Genomic DNA, 16,147 nt, shown 5'->3' on the forward strand with positions numbered 1-16,147 from the left:
TTGATTGATTGTTTTTTCCCTCATTCTTTTGATTGTATGCGCCAGATCTTAGATTTATTACATTAAACTTAGCAAGTTAAGCAACTGTCCAGCTCATAAACGTAGAATGAAACAGAATCAAATTATATGAACGTGTTTTTTCCTGGTTTTGTTTCGACCGTTTCCAAAACTCAACCACAAACAGTGGGAATAAACTGGACACGTGCTGATCGGCAGCGCCCCCTGTTGACTCCACAGCCTCTGTGCAGCCGGCAGACACAAGGAGACGTGTCCCACTCTCGTAGCAGGGCAGCGATTAGCTTTACTCGGGCATATGGGATCAGACAGCACCGGGGGAAACATGGTAGAGAAGGCAGACGTGGAAATGGAAATGGCCGACAACCCGTTCGAGCCCTACATGGAGTCTCTCCGGCAGCAGCTGGAGGAGCAGGACCCGGTTCTCCTCATCGCGCTGATCGTCGCCCTGGCGGTTGTTGTCATCACCTGTGGTAAGTTAGCATGATAATGTTAGCTTAGGCCCCACAGCGGTAGCCTGCCCTCGGCTACAAAGTGTTACTACAGAGCGCTGCTGTTGTGTAACCGGGACGTTCAGCTTTGTTATTGTGTAATGGTTTTTGTGTTATACGGGAATTAGCGCCTCAAAACCTTTTGCGTGAGCTAGCTAGCGAGGAGGCTACCTGCTAGCTTAACTGTCAGTGGTACAGCTTTCTCTGCGGAACTCATTCAAACTGAAGCGTTTTGCTAACAGACAACAGTGGTTTAGAATTCACGTGAAGACGAGTCAGTGACACACCTCTGTGGTTTCTCCCGTCAGTGTTTCTGAAGTACTTCCTGAGCAGTAAGACTGTGCGCAGCGCGGTGCTGCTGGTCGGACTGTGCGAGTCCGGGAAGACGCTGCTCTTCAGCCGGGTGAGTCCCTGCAGCTAACCCGCCACGTTGTGTGTGTGACGGGACGACCTGCTGGTGCCAGACTGTGTGAGACTGATGCGTCTGTGCTTTTCGTGTGTCCGCAGCTGCTGTCAGGCAAGTTCAAGCGGACACAGACCTCCATCACTGACAGCAGTGCTCCGTACAAAGCTAAAAACGACAGGGTGAGTCCTCCATTGTTCATCATCCCTTTCTTTCACGAGAAGCCTGGTTGACAGTTGTCCCCTGTCTCCCTCCCATATGTTCAGGCCTGCACCTGGACTCTCATTGACCTGCCGGGACATGACAGTCTGCGTCCTCAGTACCTGGAGAAGTTCAAGTCTGCAGCCAGGTGAGAACAGGACAACTAGAAACAAATATCCGCTAATGTGTTGACTTCTTATGATTGTGTAGTCAATTAAAACCTCAGAAGGCAGTGACAATGTGTACCACTACACTCTCCCAGATTCCATATCCTCATCCGATGTCTGAGTAATGGTCCAAAAGTCAAGACGAGTGAATGAAGCCAATTCTTATATTTTGACAATGTGGAATCATCAAACATTCAGCGCGTCTGCAGAGTTCACTACTTTGACTTTTAGAACTGAAATATGTTTAAAAATAAATACACACTAGCGCTTGAATATGTTTAGGTATGTCTTAATTAAGTTAACGTTAATTTAAATCTAGTTTGGTTTGCTACCGTTCAGCTTTCAAATACTTTTTTTAATGAGAATTTTTCTGGCAGCATACATAGTCTATGAAGTTTCTTTTGTTGTAGTTCTTTCTCAACAATATTAGATATGAGCTTGACATAATAAAACAACAAACCAACATGGAACCGATAAATGTCTACGAAAGTCTACAAACACCCTGGTCATAGTTTATCTCGGTGTACTGACCCTGGGAAAGATAATGGATATCCACTGTCTCTGTAATTTGAGATAATGTTGCACTTCGAGGGTAAAAGTCTCTATTAGACTTCTTCACCTAATCTTCAATTATAGGGAAGTCAAAGTTTTCTGGGACTCTGATATTCCTTCATATAAAAGTCTTAACTTTAAGTTGTTGAAACTACCTGAAACCCTGTAAATTGCTCCTACTTGCCTTGAAAATAGTGATAAATTATAATAGTAGCTGCTGCTTAAGTTTCTATCCCAGTTTTACTGCTCTAGTACTGTATATCTAAATATTTTTAACTTGCCATCTATCTCTTCAGAGCAATCGTGTTTGTAGTGGACAGCGCCATCTTCCAGAAGGAGGTGAGGGATGTGGCAGAGTTCCTGTACGTCCTGTTGACAGATTCTGTGATCTCCAGAAATGGTCCAGCCATCCTGGTGGCGTGCAACAAACAAGGTGAAGAAGCCCTTTCTCGAACAAATAACGTTTCACCCTGCACCTGAAACTACTTGTTCATTCACTGATGTATTTGTTCTGTAGATATCACCATGGCAAAATCAGCTAAACTGATTCAGCAGCAGCTGGAAAAGGAACTGTGAGTACAATGCACTGCTATCTGTTATGTTTTATAGGATGCATCTGGTTAATCTGGGTCCTTGTTTCAAACACCACACCTCCAGCTTGTAACAGGCTGCTGGTGAAGACTTGATAAAGCTCCTGCAAAGCCATTAAATACATATTAAAACAGATATAGAATGAGTAATATCCCCTCTGACAAATATGTTAAATCCCCTAGTTACCAGTCACCTTGTAGATTTATAATCCATCCAGACGCTCATCACTGTCTCATCTTCCCACAGGAACACCTTGCGGGTGACTCGCTCCGCAGCCCTCAGCGCTCAGGATGGCTCCATTGGTGGCAGCATGTATCTGGGAAAGAAGGGCAAGGACTTCGAGTTCAGCCAGTTGCCCATGAAGGTGGAGTTCCTGGAGTGCAGCGCCCGCGGTAGCAAGGGTGAAGAGGGGGAGGCAGACATCCAGAACTTGGAGAAAAGCCTGGCTAAGCTGTAAAACGATTAAACTCAACATCCTCCGAGGCACAGACCTAAGATCTGGTCACCCCCGTGTCCACTGTCACCTCAATAATCAAGAGGGACAAATCCATCTCGGTGGAGGTCTGACAGGAGTCAAACATGGTCCTATCCTTACATGACATTAAAGTTAGAAGAACATTTGAGATATATTCAGTGAGAAAACACCAAAAAAGACTGAAAGCTTGGAGCTGTGCGTCAGGATGCTCTGCAGTGCTTCTTCAATACAAATCTTACTGTGAACAATTATATTTAAAACGCTTTATCTGAATTAGCTTAAAAGGATTTTGAAAAAATACATCTGTGGTTTGCAGTTCAAAGAAAGTATCGTAGTTTATTTAGCATTTTCTAACTCTTTGCTCATCTGACCTTTGAAAACAGGTGTGAATTGCATTTATTCATCAAGTTGAACAGTCAGAGTTGTGCCTTTTTTCTAGTGTTCTTAAAGAGAAGTGTTTGGCTTGTTTGCAGGAGAATGATGGTTGACTTGTGTGGAAGAATTTGCAATGAATGTATGAATCTGTCGAGTCATAAAAAAATGAAATGTCTGTAGTTGTTGAGCGTGTTTTAAAACCAGACAATATATTTTTGATGCTTGGTGACAGAAAAAAAGTTCCACTCTCAGTTTAGACAAATCCATGGTGCTGTAGTGTTATACAGTCAGACTTGTTTAACTGTAAAACAGTAAATTGAGCTAGGAAAGATTCTTAGGCAGCAAAGACAATTTACCCATGTACAGAAAAAGATTTCATGGCTTTAGCATAATTACATGAGGGATTTGCGGGCTGTCAGTTCACAGGATGCTGCGTCACATTCATTTCAAAAACTGCACCACTGTTCCTCAGAGCAATTAAAAAGTGTTGCTGTGTGATGTGTGTTTTCAAATATCTTTCACTTCACTCTGCTTTATTTTCTGCCTGGCACCCGGTCAGGAGTGGAACACGTCCTTTTAATTCTATGAAACACATCAGACTTGGTAAAACATGAAAAGCAGATTTCTTTTCATCTAATGTGGTATTTTCACAGACCATCAACATTAAAGAAAAATATAAAGAATCCAGTTTCAGACAAAGTACATTTCAAAGACATTTTTATAGGACCACACACTGAGCCAAATCAAACAAGTGAAGATGGCATTAAAATTATTACACATTAAGTTAAATGGTGCGTTTGTGGGGTTTGATCTCTGCTGTAAACATCTGCTTACAATACTGGCTCTGCAGTTTAATTCATAGACTGTATATAAAGATTAACCACATGTCGGCTACACAATAGTCAAGCCAAAGCATCTTGATCGCCCACTGGTTGTCGAATTGGTCACAAACCCTGTCCCCTCCATACAAGTGGATAGGACTAAACTAAGAAATGAAAATACAGGTAAACATTTTTTTTCTCAAAGATGGTTTGATAGATGATACAGTTTGCTTTAATTAGTTATTTAATGCTTTGAAAATGGGGTGAAACGACTTGTGATTGGTCGAGTCTGTATTGATGGGACCTCACTACAGCAGCTATATCTCTTATCCACTAATTCACAGTTTATGTCCAGGATATTCAGGCTTAATTTCAAGACTGGAACATTTTTATATACAGTCTAGGGTTCAGACCTGCCAGGTGCACATGTCATTTGTTTTTTGCCCTCAGTTCAGACTTAAAGGGGAGAAAGATCAACACATCTCAATTAGAAGCCACAGATAATAGACCAGACAAATCGTGCAGCAGCTGAGTGACGGGTCCTAACAGCAACACAAAGGATTCTGTAATCTGACAAAAGAACTAACAAACAAGCATTGAATCTAACAAATAAAGCAAAGCCATGACCAAAACAAGAGCTTCAGGAACATGGTGTAAAGTGCACGACTAAAGATGAGACAGAGGGTAGACAGTCAGACTGCAGCTCTGATCAGCTACAACCACACAGTGTTCTCCTCTCAGCACCACAGGGCACAGCCAGTTCACCTTGTCCCCGTGACTGATGCTCAGTTTGGCCCCAGACTTGTCGTCAGTCAGATCCTCTGCAGCTTCTTCCTCCACTTCCGCTTCTTCCTTCTCTGCTTCAACCTTCAGTGGCGTCTCTGCTTTGTCCTGCGACGGTTCTTTCCTCTTTGTCTTGTTCTTACCCTTCCTGCGTTGGACCACTCTAGGTTTGGCTTTTTCCTCTGGAGCCACGACTGGGTGCTTGCTGAGGTCCCACAGGGCGACGAGGCCGTCATTCCCCCCAGTGACGAGCCAGTACGGGTGGGAGGGTAAATTAACAAAGTGGGCTTGTGAGGCTCCCTGGCTGTGAGCTTTCACTGCGCCCTGCTGCTCCAGTTTAGAGCCGCTTCCGATCCGCATCAGGTGCACCCGACCGTCCTCTGCTGCACAGCCCACAATGTTCCCACAGCTCGCCACTGAGACGCAGTGAGCCAGTGGTGGGTTAAAAAGCTGACCAGGACGCTGCTGGTGATCGTCTTCGTCCTCTGCTATGTCCTGGAGGCTGAGTGTCCAAAGAGGGCGGGTCTTCTGCAGACCCCACAGCATCACCTGAAGCAACAGATGTTAAAAGTATTAAGGGGAGAAATGGAACAGAAGTCGATGACATGAATTCTTTACAACTCTCCTCTCCCTCACCTGCATGTCCAGTCCAGCAGACAGCAGGTTGTTGGGTCTGTGAGGCCTGAAAGCCACAGACGAGCAGATGTTAGTGTGTCTGCGAAGAGTCCTGGACACTTTTCCCCCAGGAAGCTCCAGCACCCGCACTGCCCCGGAGTCATCGGCCACAGCCAGGGCTGAGCCTGTGTCATTTAAAGCCAAAGCATTGATCTCCTCTTCGCCCGCGCCCTGATACTCCTCCACGGGGCCCCTCAGGTTCCTGGGGTCGAGGACGCTCACAGCATCTCCGTGAGACACGTACAGCTGACCCGGGGCCGCAGGTGAGAACACGACACTCGTGCTGTCCTCTTCCCCGGGGAGGGTGAGTCTGCCGATGATGGTCCCTTCCTGGCTCCACACGGTCACCTCTCCGCCCTCAGAGCCTGAAGCGAGGAGGCCCTCAGGACCCGGAGAAGCTCCAACACACAGGATGGGGGTGGAGTGGCCCTCAGACCACTGCCTGGCCATGGTGACACCTTCAAATGTGAGTTAACAAGGAGAAAATCAACATGGATGAAGGTAAAACATTATTACTACAGAGAAAATAAGCACTCTGATTTAAAAAGGAATATTGACAAGTTAAAACGTACATTATGTCTTTAAATGGGAATAAACTCAAATACAAAGCTTTACATTAGTTTACATATGAATGACTAAGTATGTAGAGTTAGTGCTGAAGAAGCAGAGGAAGAAAACAAACGTGAAACCAGATTAAACACAGTTAGCTCTTAGGCTAGCTCGTTAGCCTTAGAGCTAACAGACAGCTTCATGTTTAGCTGTAGCTCAGGCTGCGCTGACCAACATGTTGATGTACAGATAATCAATAATCTATATCGGTTCGGTGTCATTATCGATTATGTAACAACCAAATAATGAATCTACCTTAACGAGAGCAGCATCAACTTCAGCAGGAAGACATGTGGGGCTGAGACGCTGGGTGATTACGTCATAATTATATATACACATTTCCCAGAGTAGAGTCTGACAGGCATTTCTTTCAGGCAGCATTAAAATACATTTTTCCAACGAAGAATAGCTGATATATTTACCATCTACCTCAACTACAATATGATAATATAACCTGAAGTATTCAACTGGTAATAAATGTTGCCTTTTTGAAGGAAATCATAGCCCAGTGTTTCCTGTCAGTCAAAGTGGTGGGCATGATTCTCCTCTATACAGTAGCCTCTAAATGAGTTTACTAATAAAATCATATATGTAATAATAAAGTTAAAACCACTTAATGATCAGGCTCCAATTAAAAATTCCATTTGAACACATCTCGAAATTGGCTGCAGGACATCTGGACGAAAGTAATTTCATACTTACCAGTAAACATTTACAAATTCAGATATACAACCATCTTATAACTCGTATATAGATATTTGATTGCATGCAATATTTAAAACAATTCCCTACCAATGTATAGAGAAAATAAAATGTCAAAGAGTCGCATTTAGTTGCTCAATATCTAATGACCCTTTGGCAAAAATAAGTCACTCATAACAAGTCTGAATAGTTTTTAAATATAATTACAGAGGTAGTTCATTGTTTTAGCCTCAAAGAATGTTTGTGATCCCATAAAACATAATGTATGTACACCCAGTGAGTAGGGTTAGGGTGATACAAGCTACAGCCGTATTGTTAGGACAATAACAGATCATGATTTCATGTACATTCTCTGGAACACGAAAAAGAAAATCACAGAGGACACATCATCGAGTCATTGTTCACTCTGTGTCCTCGTTCGGCCTTCACCTCCACAATGGCTGCTCTCATCTGATTCATCCAAAGCTGTAGATGTGATGAGTGTGGTCCATTTCTGGGTCAGTGAGCAGGGTGCCATACTGCTGCAGTGAATAGAGGATGGAGAGAAGAGAGGCCATAGCTTTCAAACCCCTCAACCCCAAACACACACACACACACACACACACAACCCAAAATTCAAGGGCTAACACATACACTGTCCTCACAAAGCAGAAGCCGTTCTCACAGAGCGTTGTCGTGTAAGTACCCTGCAGTCATTTACCTTTTTCTGCTCATAACCTGAGTATTATATCTTCCATATGTAATGTTATACAGGGAGAACATCTTATGACGCAGATGATGCCACACTGATGAGCTGTGAGTGTAAATTTGTCAGCTTTTTATTTGACAGTTTGTGGTCGATTCAGAGTGAACAGTTCCTCCTCCCACAAGCGTTTTCTTCATACTCACGCTTGGTTTCTCATGTAATGTCCGACGCTTGAGGTATGTGGCATCTTTTTTGGAGTTGTATTCATATTTAGGGAATTGGGATTAAATTAAAGGTCTGAGCAGATTGAAAATGTAAAACAGGCAGATAAAGTGTGTGAACGCTGATGTAACGGTTGAGATGACAAACAGAATCCACATTGGTCACAGATGAATTAGCTTCTTCAGAAATTGGACTTTTTCCAGATTTTGTTTAGTGACATTAAAAAACGACACAGATCAGAGCCAGATTCTGTTGCAGTGTCTCCTAAATTAAAGTTTAATTAGAGATGTATCTTAACCATGTAATACCCTCTAATGCCAACAGCATTTGGACGAATCATATAGACATGAATACATTCATGTACAGTTTTCAAAAAGCTTTTTGTTGTACAATACAATTCAGGGCGAATGTTTTCCTTCAGCTTGTTGCACAGATACTTACTCTTTTCATTTTTATAGAGATTTAATCATATTTTGATTCGTGGTATAATCTTGTTATCTATAACCTGGATATAATCTTTTTTATCCCCATACATAACTTACTACATTACCCAAACTAACACTTTATACCTATTTATTTCAACATGCATTGCCCTCCCTGCAATGCTGCTTTTACATCTAGCAGTTAAACCTTCACACATATGTAGATACTATATGTTTATGTCAACTTTTTATTTATTTATAGTGAATAAATAATTTCCTCAAACCTATCTTTTTCATGATTAGGTCCTTATTATAGGACTTAGTTCTCCTGAGACAGTGTTGACTTGCTGAGCTGCAGTGACACTGAACATGTTAGAAAATGACCTCTAACTTGCCTGTGTCACGGATATGTTGAGGACCCAAAAGCAGCACAGGCAGACGAAATACCAGTCGGTAATGACCTTTATTGTTCACTGCAGTCTTTAACAGTTCAAACAGTGGCAGGGTGAAAAGTCTTTGCTCACAGTGATCATCTGCGAGATCTGAGCAGGAGCGAGCCTGGTGTCGCTCACTGAAGGTAAAGTCAACAGCTGATGGGTTACCTAGCTGGCAGACAGGTCCAGTGGTGAGCTGTGTAGCCACAGAGCTGAGCAGGAGCGTAACCAGGAGGGAATAGGCGAAACTCGTGGTCGAAGACAGAAGGCTGAGGTAATATCCAGGGCAGAGACGAGGCAGGCAGGTCGGGGATCAACGGGGTCGGCAACAGGTGATCAGTCCGGGGAAAACACGCTGGAAGTCAGGCATAACACAAGACAATCTGGCACTGAAGCAGAGACAGAAGGGAGCAGGCTTAAATGCAGCCAGGGCTGTCACAGGTGTGGAGAGATGGCCTGATGAGGAGGTGTGGCTGACTGGTCCCCAGACGAATGGACCAAACCGGGTGGGAGGCGGGGGCCCGGAGGAGGGCTAATACTTGTCCGAGAGTCCAGCGTCCATCTCCACCTCCATGGTCCCGGGGAGAGTGTCGTCTTCCTCCTCAGAGTAGGGGGGACCCGCCCTGTCCTCGGCGTCGTCGCTGTCGTTCGGGGACTCCGTCGGAAGATGTGGTCTGGGAGGTGGCCTGGTTCTGGACGTCTGGGTGAGGTTGCGTCGATGGAAGTCCCTGATGAGGGTGTGGTCCACGATGTTCCTCCCGGGGGGGCGCAGCAGGGACCAGGGCGCTTTCTCGGACCGGTTTAACCTTGGAGACTTGAAACGTGGGATGAACCCACATGGATCTAGGGAGTTTGAGCCTCACTGCCACCGGGTTGACGATCTCCTGGATCTCGAACGGGCCGATGAAGCGAGGAGCCAGTTTCTTGGATTCCAGTGGAGTAGAGCCGCCCTGGCTCAGGTCCAAGTCCTGCGACAACGGCGTATGAAGCTCTGGACAGAGGGGCAGGATGCTTCTTTCTCAAGTGCAGGAAAAAGCGGTGGCTGGAACCCATAGGTGCACTCAAAGGGGGAGAGACCGGTGGCGGAACTGGTCAAGGTGTTGTGGGCGTATTCTACCCATAGAAGTTGTTCGGACCAGGAAGTAGGGTCTTGAGATGTCATGCAGCGTAGTGCCGTTTCCATCTCCTGATTCTTGCGTTCGGTCTGGCTGTTGGACTGGGGGTGTTACCCTGAGGACAGGCTGACGGTGGCTCCCAGGAGCGAGCAGAACTCCCTCCAGAACACTGAGGCGAACTGGGGACCCCGATCAGAGACCACGTCCACCGGGATGCCATGGAGACGGATGACGTGGAGAAGGAGTAGTTTAGCCGTCTCCTTGGCAGATGGAAGTTTGGGCAGGGGCACGAAATGTGCCATCTTGCTGAACCGATCTACCACCGTCAGGATAGTAGTGTTGCCGCTGGATGGTGGTAGACCGGTGACAAAGTCCAAAGAAATGTGCGACCAGGGACGATGAGGCACAGGCAGAGGATGTAGAAGACCGGCAGGGGCATGGTGAGCCGGCCTTTGCTGGTTGCAGGTGGAACAGGCATTGACGAAACCCCGAATGTCCTCATCCAGTGACGTCCACCAGAACCGGCGCTGCACGACGTCCTTGGTCCGTTGGATCCCTGGATGACAGGTAAGTTGAGTGCTGTGGGCCCATTGTAGAACCTTCAGTCTCTTAGCGGACTGGAGGTACTCCAGGTTCTTATGGTCCGTCCATACCCAAAACGGCAGTTTTGTCCCCTCGAGCCAGTCTCGCCCTCCTCCAAAGCCAACTTCACGGCGAGGAGCTATCGGTTCCCAATGTCATAATTCCTCTCTGCCGGGGTCAAACGTCGGGAATAGAAGGCGCAGGGGTGCAACTTCTGGTCAGAGGCCGCTCTCTGGGACAAGATGGCCCCCACTCCTAAGTCGGAAGCGTCCACCTCGACCACGAACTGCGGTTCAGGGTCCGGCATTCGGAGGATGGGGGCCGAGGTGAATCGTGTTTTCAGGGCCTGAAAAGAGGAAAGGCACCTTGGAGGAGGTAAGAGCAGTGAGGGGGGCCACCACCGAACTGTAGTCCCTGATGAACCTCCGGTAGAAGTTGGCGAAGCCCAGGAAACGTTGAAGATGCTTGCGGGAATCAGGGGTGGGCCAAGTGGTGACGGCAGAAACCTTGGCTGAGTCCATCTCCACGGTCCCTCTCCCTACGACGTACCCCAGATAGGAGACAGACGAGGCGTGAAACACACACTTCTCGGCCTTGAAGAACAGGGAGTTCTCCAGGAGGCATTGGAGGACCTTCTGGACGTGATGCACATGTTCCTCTCTGGAGCGGGAGAAGATCAGAATGTCATCAAGGTACACGAAGACGACCCTGTTGAGCATGTCCCTGAGCACGTCATTCACCAGAGCCTGGAAGACAGCAGGGGCGTTGGTGAGGCCGAAGGGCATCACCAGGTACTCGTAGTGACCGGTGGGGGTATTGAACTACGTCTTCCACTCGTCCCCCTCGCGGATCCGGACCAGGTGATAGGCGTTGCGCAGGTCAAGCTTGGTGAATATGGTGGCCCCCTCTAGGAGCTCGAAAGCTGAGGAGATGAGAGGCAGGGGATACCGGTTCTTGATGGTCATGTCATTTAATCCACGATAATCAATGCAGGGGCGGAGTGTCTTGTCTTTCTTCTCCACGAAGAAGAAACCGGCAGTGATGTGTCCTCCCGTGTCGAGGCTTCGAAGCGTGTGTCGAGTAATCGAGGAGGATTTTTATGAAGCGCGTATCGAGGCTGGTGTTGATGACGTATGTGATGACGTTCGAAGCCTCGCGAGCCGGCCGAGCACGTCACTGATTCAGGAAATGGTTCGCGGGTTTGGTGTGCGATTCAAAATAAAAGGGGCCGCGAAACGCAATGGATTCCCCCCCACACTACTTGTCTTGGGACTTTATTGTGCGTTTGCTTGCAATATATTATAGAATATGGGGGGGGGGGGGGGGAAATAATTTATTTCTTAACCGTACAAACTTGCGGTATCTTTTCTTTGTACCCCAACCCTTATCTGTGCGCTGTGAAATGATAGTTTCTAAAGCAGGTGAAATTATTTCAAAAAAATTAATCCGCCTGAAACCCAGCACTGTTGAGAAGCTGTTGTTTTTAAATAAAAATAAATTAACTGTTATCCATTTTGTAAGTGTACGTGTATTGGCATCACAAACATCATTAATTCGTTTATTCAATTCAAAGCTTCACACACCAAAGCCATGGTTTCATTATAATTACATTACATTTAATGTCCACTTGATGGCGCAGTAGAGCAAATGAAGGACCATGAAGCTTCGGCCCATGAGCGAACCAATTGGATGGAAAGCTTCAAAGCTTCGTGAAGCTTCATCTCGCCATCACTAGAAACCGGCTCCAGCCGAAGACGAGGAAGGGCGGGGTCTGCAACAGGTGATCAGTCCGGGGGAAACACGCTGGAAGTCAGGCATAACACAAGACAATCTGGTTCTGAAGCAGAGACAGGAGCAGGCTTAAATGCAGCCAGGGCTGTCACAGGTGTGGAGAGTTGGCCTGATGAGGAGGTGTGGCTGACAGAGTGGAGCAGAGACAGGTGAGTGGAAAAATACCAGCAGACAGGAGAGGAGCAGACTGTGACAGCCTGAATGTCGAGTGTATCTGATTATTATTATTATTATTCTAAGACAGGTTTGAAACAATTGTGAACCTTTGATCTTTTCCAATGAGGGACTTCTGCTCTTGCTTCCTCTCTCCAGACGAGTGGGAGCTATAACGTCCACACATCAGGGAGCATGAAGTCGCCCTATTTCCCAGCGAGGTCTGTGCTTTTCCACAAGGAGCCGAACGGGGTGACGTACAGAGTGCCGGCGCTGCTCTACCTGTCCCACTCCAGGTCCTTCCTGGCCTTTTGTGAGGAGAGACTCAGCCCGTCAGACGCCCAGGCTCACCTGCTCGTCATGAGGAAAGGCACTTTCTACAGAAATTATGTGGAGGTTGGTGGCGCTTACTTGAAGATCAGATCGATCTGCTGCAGCTTAACTCAGTGAAAAGCAAAAGCACTTTTTGGGGTTCATTGCAAATTATATTTAAATATATTAGTGGGCTGATGTAAATTCTTTTAACGTCTGATCGGAATGAAGTTTCTAATTAAAATATTTTGGGCTTAGTATTTGATCTATCATCATTTGTGGGTAGGGATAGGGTCTCATTTTTGTCTCAGCAAACAAACGGGAAATGAATGGGAGACAGCCTTTGACATAATGTTCGATTATGTTAGGCTAGCTTGTTTAAAGTTAAAATAAATGAAGGAAACCGAATTAAAGAGTCAAGAGTTTGGATTGGAAATCGATTGTGTCATTTGTAAAAACCTGTTGCTCGGTAGTTTTGCCTTTTTTGTCTTGTTCATGTCCCACATTATTTATAAATCTTCTCTCTGTATCTCCTCCACTATAATATCTACTACATCTTTCTTTCCCTGCTGTAGTGGGAGGACATGCGTGTCCTGGGCTCTGCCCACCTGGCGGGCCACCGGTCCATGAACCCGTGCCCGGTGTACGATGAGTTCACAGGGACCCTCCACTTGTTCTTCATCGCCATCCTGGGCCACACCTCGGAGGCTCATCAGCTGGTGACCGGCAAGAACGTGACCCGGCTCTGCTACATCTCCAGCAATGACGACGGAGACACCTGGACGACCGTCACCGACCTGACCAAGAGAGTCATAGGAGACACCATCAAAGGTCAGAGAAGAAGTCATTCAACCTTAAACAGACGTCCACTGGGTTGTTCTGAACAAATCTGAGGACTACACACAAAACTGCCATTTTAAGATGGAAATATCAAAAGTTAAAAACTTGGCACTTTTTGTTAAAGATGTAACATCCAGATACAATTTGAGTGAGGTTGTAGATGGCAACCAAGTGAATACCCCTCCCCTCACCCCAACTTTCTATGTGTGTATAAGAACCTATGGGAGCCTTCAGGTAACATGACATGTGCAACATGGCCGACTCCATAGAACAGAATCTGCTCTTAGTGAAGATATAAAGGGCTCGTTCTAAAATAACAAAAACACACAATGATCCTTAATTTCAGCTAATTGTATAAAAATGATAACAACACGTTCCTTCCTTTCTTTCTTCCTTCCTTCCTTCCTTCCTTCCTTCTTTCCTTCCACCCTTCCTCTCTTGCAGAATGGGCGACCTTCGCTCTCGGCCCGGGCCACGGTATCCAGCTGAAGTCCGGCCGCCTCCTCATTCCCGCCTACGCTTACCACATCGAGTGCAAGGAGTGTTTCGGACAACTCTGCCAGACCACCCCCCACGCCTTCTGCTTCCACAGCGACACCCATGGGAGAACCTGGCGATTTGGCGAGGCGGTGCCGGGCCCGGAGAGCGTGGAGTGTCAGATGGTGTCTGTGGACGAGGAGGACGGGACCAACGTGTTGTACTGCAACGCTCGCAGCCCTCTCGGCTACCGGGTGCAGGCCCTCAGTCTGGATGACGGGGCTGTGTTTCAGGAGGGGCAGCTGGTGCAGCGGCTGGTGGAGCCTCGAAATGGCTGTCATGGCAGCATTATTGGGTTTCCTGCCCCGTTACACGTGTGCCAGGGTCTTAACCAACACTCCCACCAACATACACACCGCTCCAGACACTGGACATCCTGCACGACCAGCTCCGATCAAACCATCCCCTCCACTCCTGACATCACCTCTGTCTCCACCAGCACTTTGTCACCTTCTCACGTCACTCCCCCAGATTTCCTCACCCCCACCTGGGTGGTGTACTCCCACCCAACATGGACCACTGCACGCAAGGATCTGGGCGTGTTCCTCAGCCTGTTCCCCCGTGACCCAGACAGCTGGCGGGGTCCCTGGGTGATCTACGAGGGCCCCAGCGCCTACTCCGACCTGGCCTATCTGGAGCTGCCCCCCTCACCTGGAGCACCGCCCGCTGTGGCCTTCGCCTGCCTGTTCGAGTGTGGAGCCAGAACGGCCTACGACGAAATCTGCTTCAGCATCTTCACCCTGTACGAGCTCATCGATAACCTGCCGAGGAATGGGCAGCGGCAGGATGACAGTGACGGATGTAAACAAAAATGTGATAGTGATGCTCAACCTGAAACAGCTTTCCAGCCAGTGCCTCATGTGAAGAAGAGGAGAAGGAAGTTGACCGAGATGTGCTCTTTGTCTTAAACGTGTCTTCAAATAAATGCTTTCTACACAAAGTACATCCATCGTGTGTTACAGAATATTGTTAACAGTAGAATGACTGAAGTGTTCCCCTGTTTTTCAGTGAATTGTGATTTTGTAACATGTTAAGTGTCAATAAAGTTCACCCAACTTACTTTTCTCCATTTATTAGGAGAAATACGTGATTAAGGCTGAAATACTTAGACAATTTATCAATTCAGGGGCTGAAAAATAATAAAATCAGTGTCACCACTCCTGGGGTTTTGGACTTTGCTTCGACGAAACCTGATGTTTATACCTTTCACTTCAGACCCTTAGAAACAGCGACTGTGAAAATAATTTCAACAGTGAAATAAGGATTCATTTCTGCAATAATAATGATTCAGAATGGAGGTAAAGTTCTTTAACAGGAACACTAGAGCAGAATAGACAGTCAGCGCTCTGCAAAACAACATCCACCATATCTGTGAACGTGTTATCCACCTCATCAGCAGTTTGAAGAGTCCCAGGGCACTCGGCCTCTCTCTCTCTGCAGTTTCCTCTTCCTCTCATCACTTATCAACTGAGCTAAACGGGGGGGGGGGTGTGATAGTCGAAAAAACAATGTCACTGCAAGATCCAGTTGTTCTTATTTGACCCTGTGGAGGGATTGTTTTGTAAAACACTAAGATAATCGTTGTGTTTCCACTGGTAATATTCATTTTTCATCAAAAAAAACACAACACATTGTTCAGAAACTTTATAAAACAGGATGAAAAAAAATATGATCTTGTTTTCAGTGCATGAAGAATTTAAGTTTTTACAAAGTAGATTTGAGAACGTGGCAAATCCGCTGGGAGAATCTTCTGTCGTCTGTGTCTTAAGTCACGCTTACTTTTTTGTAGCTGTCGTCTTGACCTGTGACTTTCTTTTCCTTATATAAATGCATTCCAAGTTAGGAACCTGCCAGTCATGTGTAAGCTGGTTCAGCCATGGCGCTCATCTGAGTCCCGTTCTTCTTCTGGGTCTTGACTTTTTAAGAATCTGTGTTTTAGCTAATTAAAATTCCCAGGACGTGTTCATTAGGCTTCAGAAACACATTGTGGAGACAGAACGAGGCTGCAGCTCATCAGGTTCACAGATTAACTCGTCCTGCGTCATGAGCAGCAGCTGGAATGAGAGAACTCTTTCTTTTACTTGGAGCCTGACAGCTTGAGAGAGTCGCATTGTTTTGCTAAGCGATGAATAAAAAGGAAATAAACAGATCGTGGCAGGAAAACAGCAACAGGATCTTTCCTCACTGCCGCCCC

The 16,147-nt window shown here is 46.4% G+C and overlaps 3 protein-coding genes across 3 annotated transcripts; 2 read left to right on the plus strand and 1 right to left on the minus strand.

Moving 5' to 3' along the window:
• Positions 1-221: 221 nt before the first annotated feature.
• On the plus strand, positions 222-3,768 carry srprb (SRP receptor subunit beta). Its single transcript, XM_053422735.1, has 7 exons — positions 222-488; positions 815-909; positions 1,014-1,091; positions 1,176-1,258; positions 2,126-2,262; positions 2,347-2,401; positions 2,667-3,768. The coding sequence occupies exons 1-7, from the start codon at positions 314-316 to the stop codon at positions 2,875-2,877; spliced, it is 834 nt and encodes a 277-aa protein (XP_053278710.1). The 5' UTR covers positions 222-313; the 3' UTR covers positions 2,878-3,768.
• On the minus strand, positions 3,602-6,028 carry wdr53 (WD repeat domain 53). Its single transcript, XM_053422727.1, has 2 exons — positions 5,511-6,028; positions 3,602-5,423 (listed from the first exon to the last, which is right to left on the minus strand). Exons 1-2 carry the CDS (start codon positions 5,997-5,999, stop codon positions 4,758-4,760), a joined length of 1,155 nt encoding a protein of 384 aa, XP_053278702.1. The 5' UTR covers positions 6,000-6,028; the 3' UTR covers positions 3,602-4,757.
• A 5,809-nt stretch (positions 6,029-11,837) lies between these two features.
• On the plus strand, positions 11,838-15,012 carry neu4 (sialidase 4). The gene is made up of 4 exons (XM_053422726.1): positions 11,838-12,260; positions 12,424-12,660; positions 13,152-13,407; positions 13,861-15,012. Exons 2-4 carry the CDS (start codon positions 12,460-12,462, stop codon positions 14,859-14,861), a joined length of 1,458 nt encoding a protein of 485 aa, XP_053278701.1. The 5' UTR covers positions 11,838-12,260; positions 12,424-12,459; the 3' UTR covers positions 14,862-15,012.
• Positions 15,013-16,147: the final 1,135 nt, after the last annotated feature.

Source organism: Pleuronectes platessa, chromosome 5, assembly GCF_947347685.1.
Source record: "Pleuronectes platessa chromosome 5, fPlePla1.1, whole genome shotgun sequence".
Taxonomy (NCBI): domain Eukaryota; kingdom Metazoa; phylum Chordata; class Actinopteri; order Pleuronectiformes; family Pleuronectidae; genus Pleuronectes; species Pleuronectes platessa.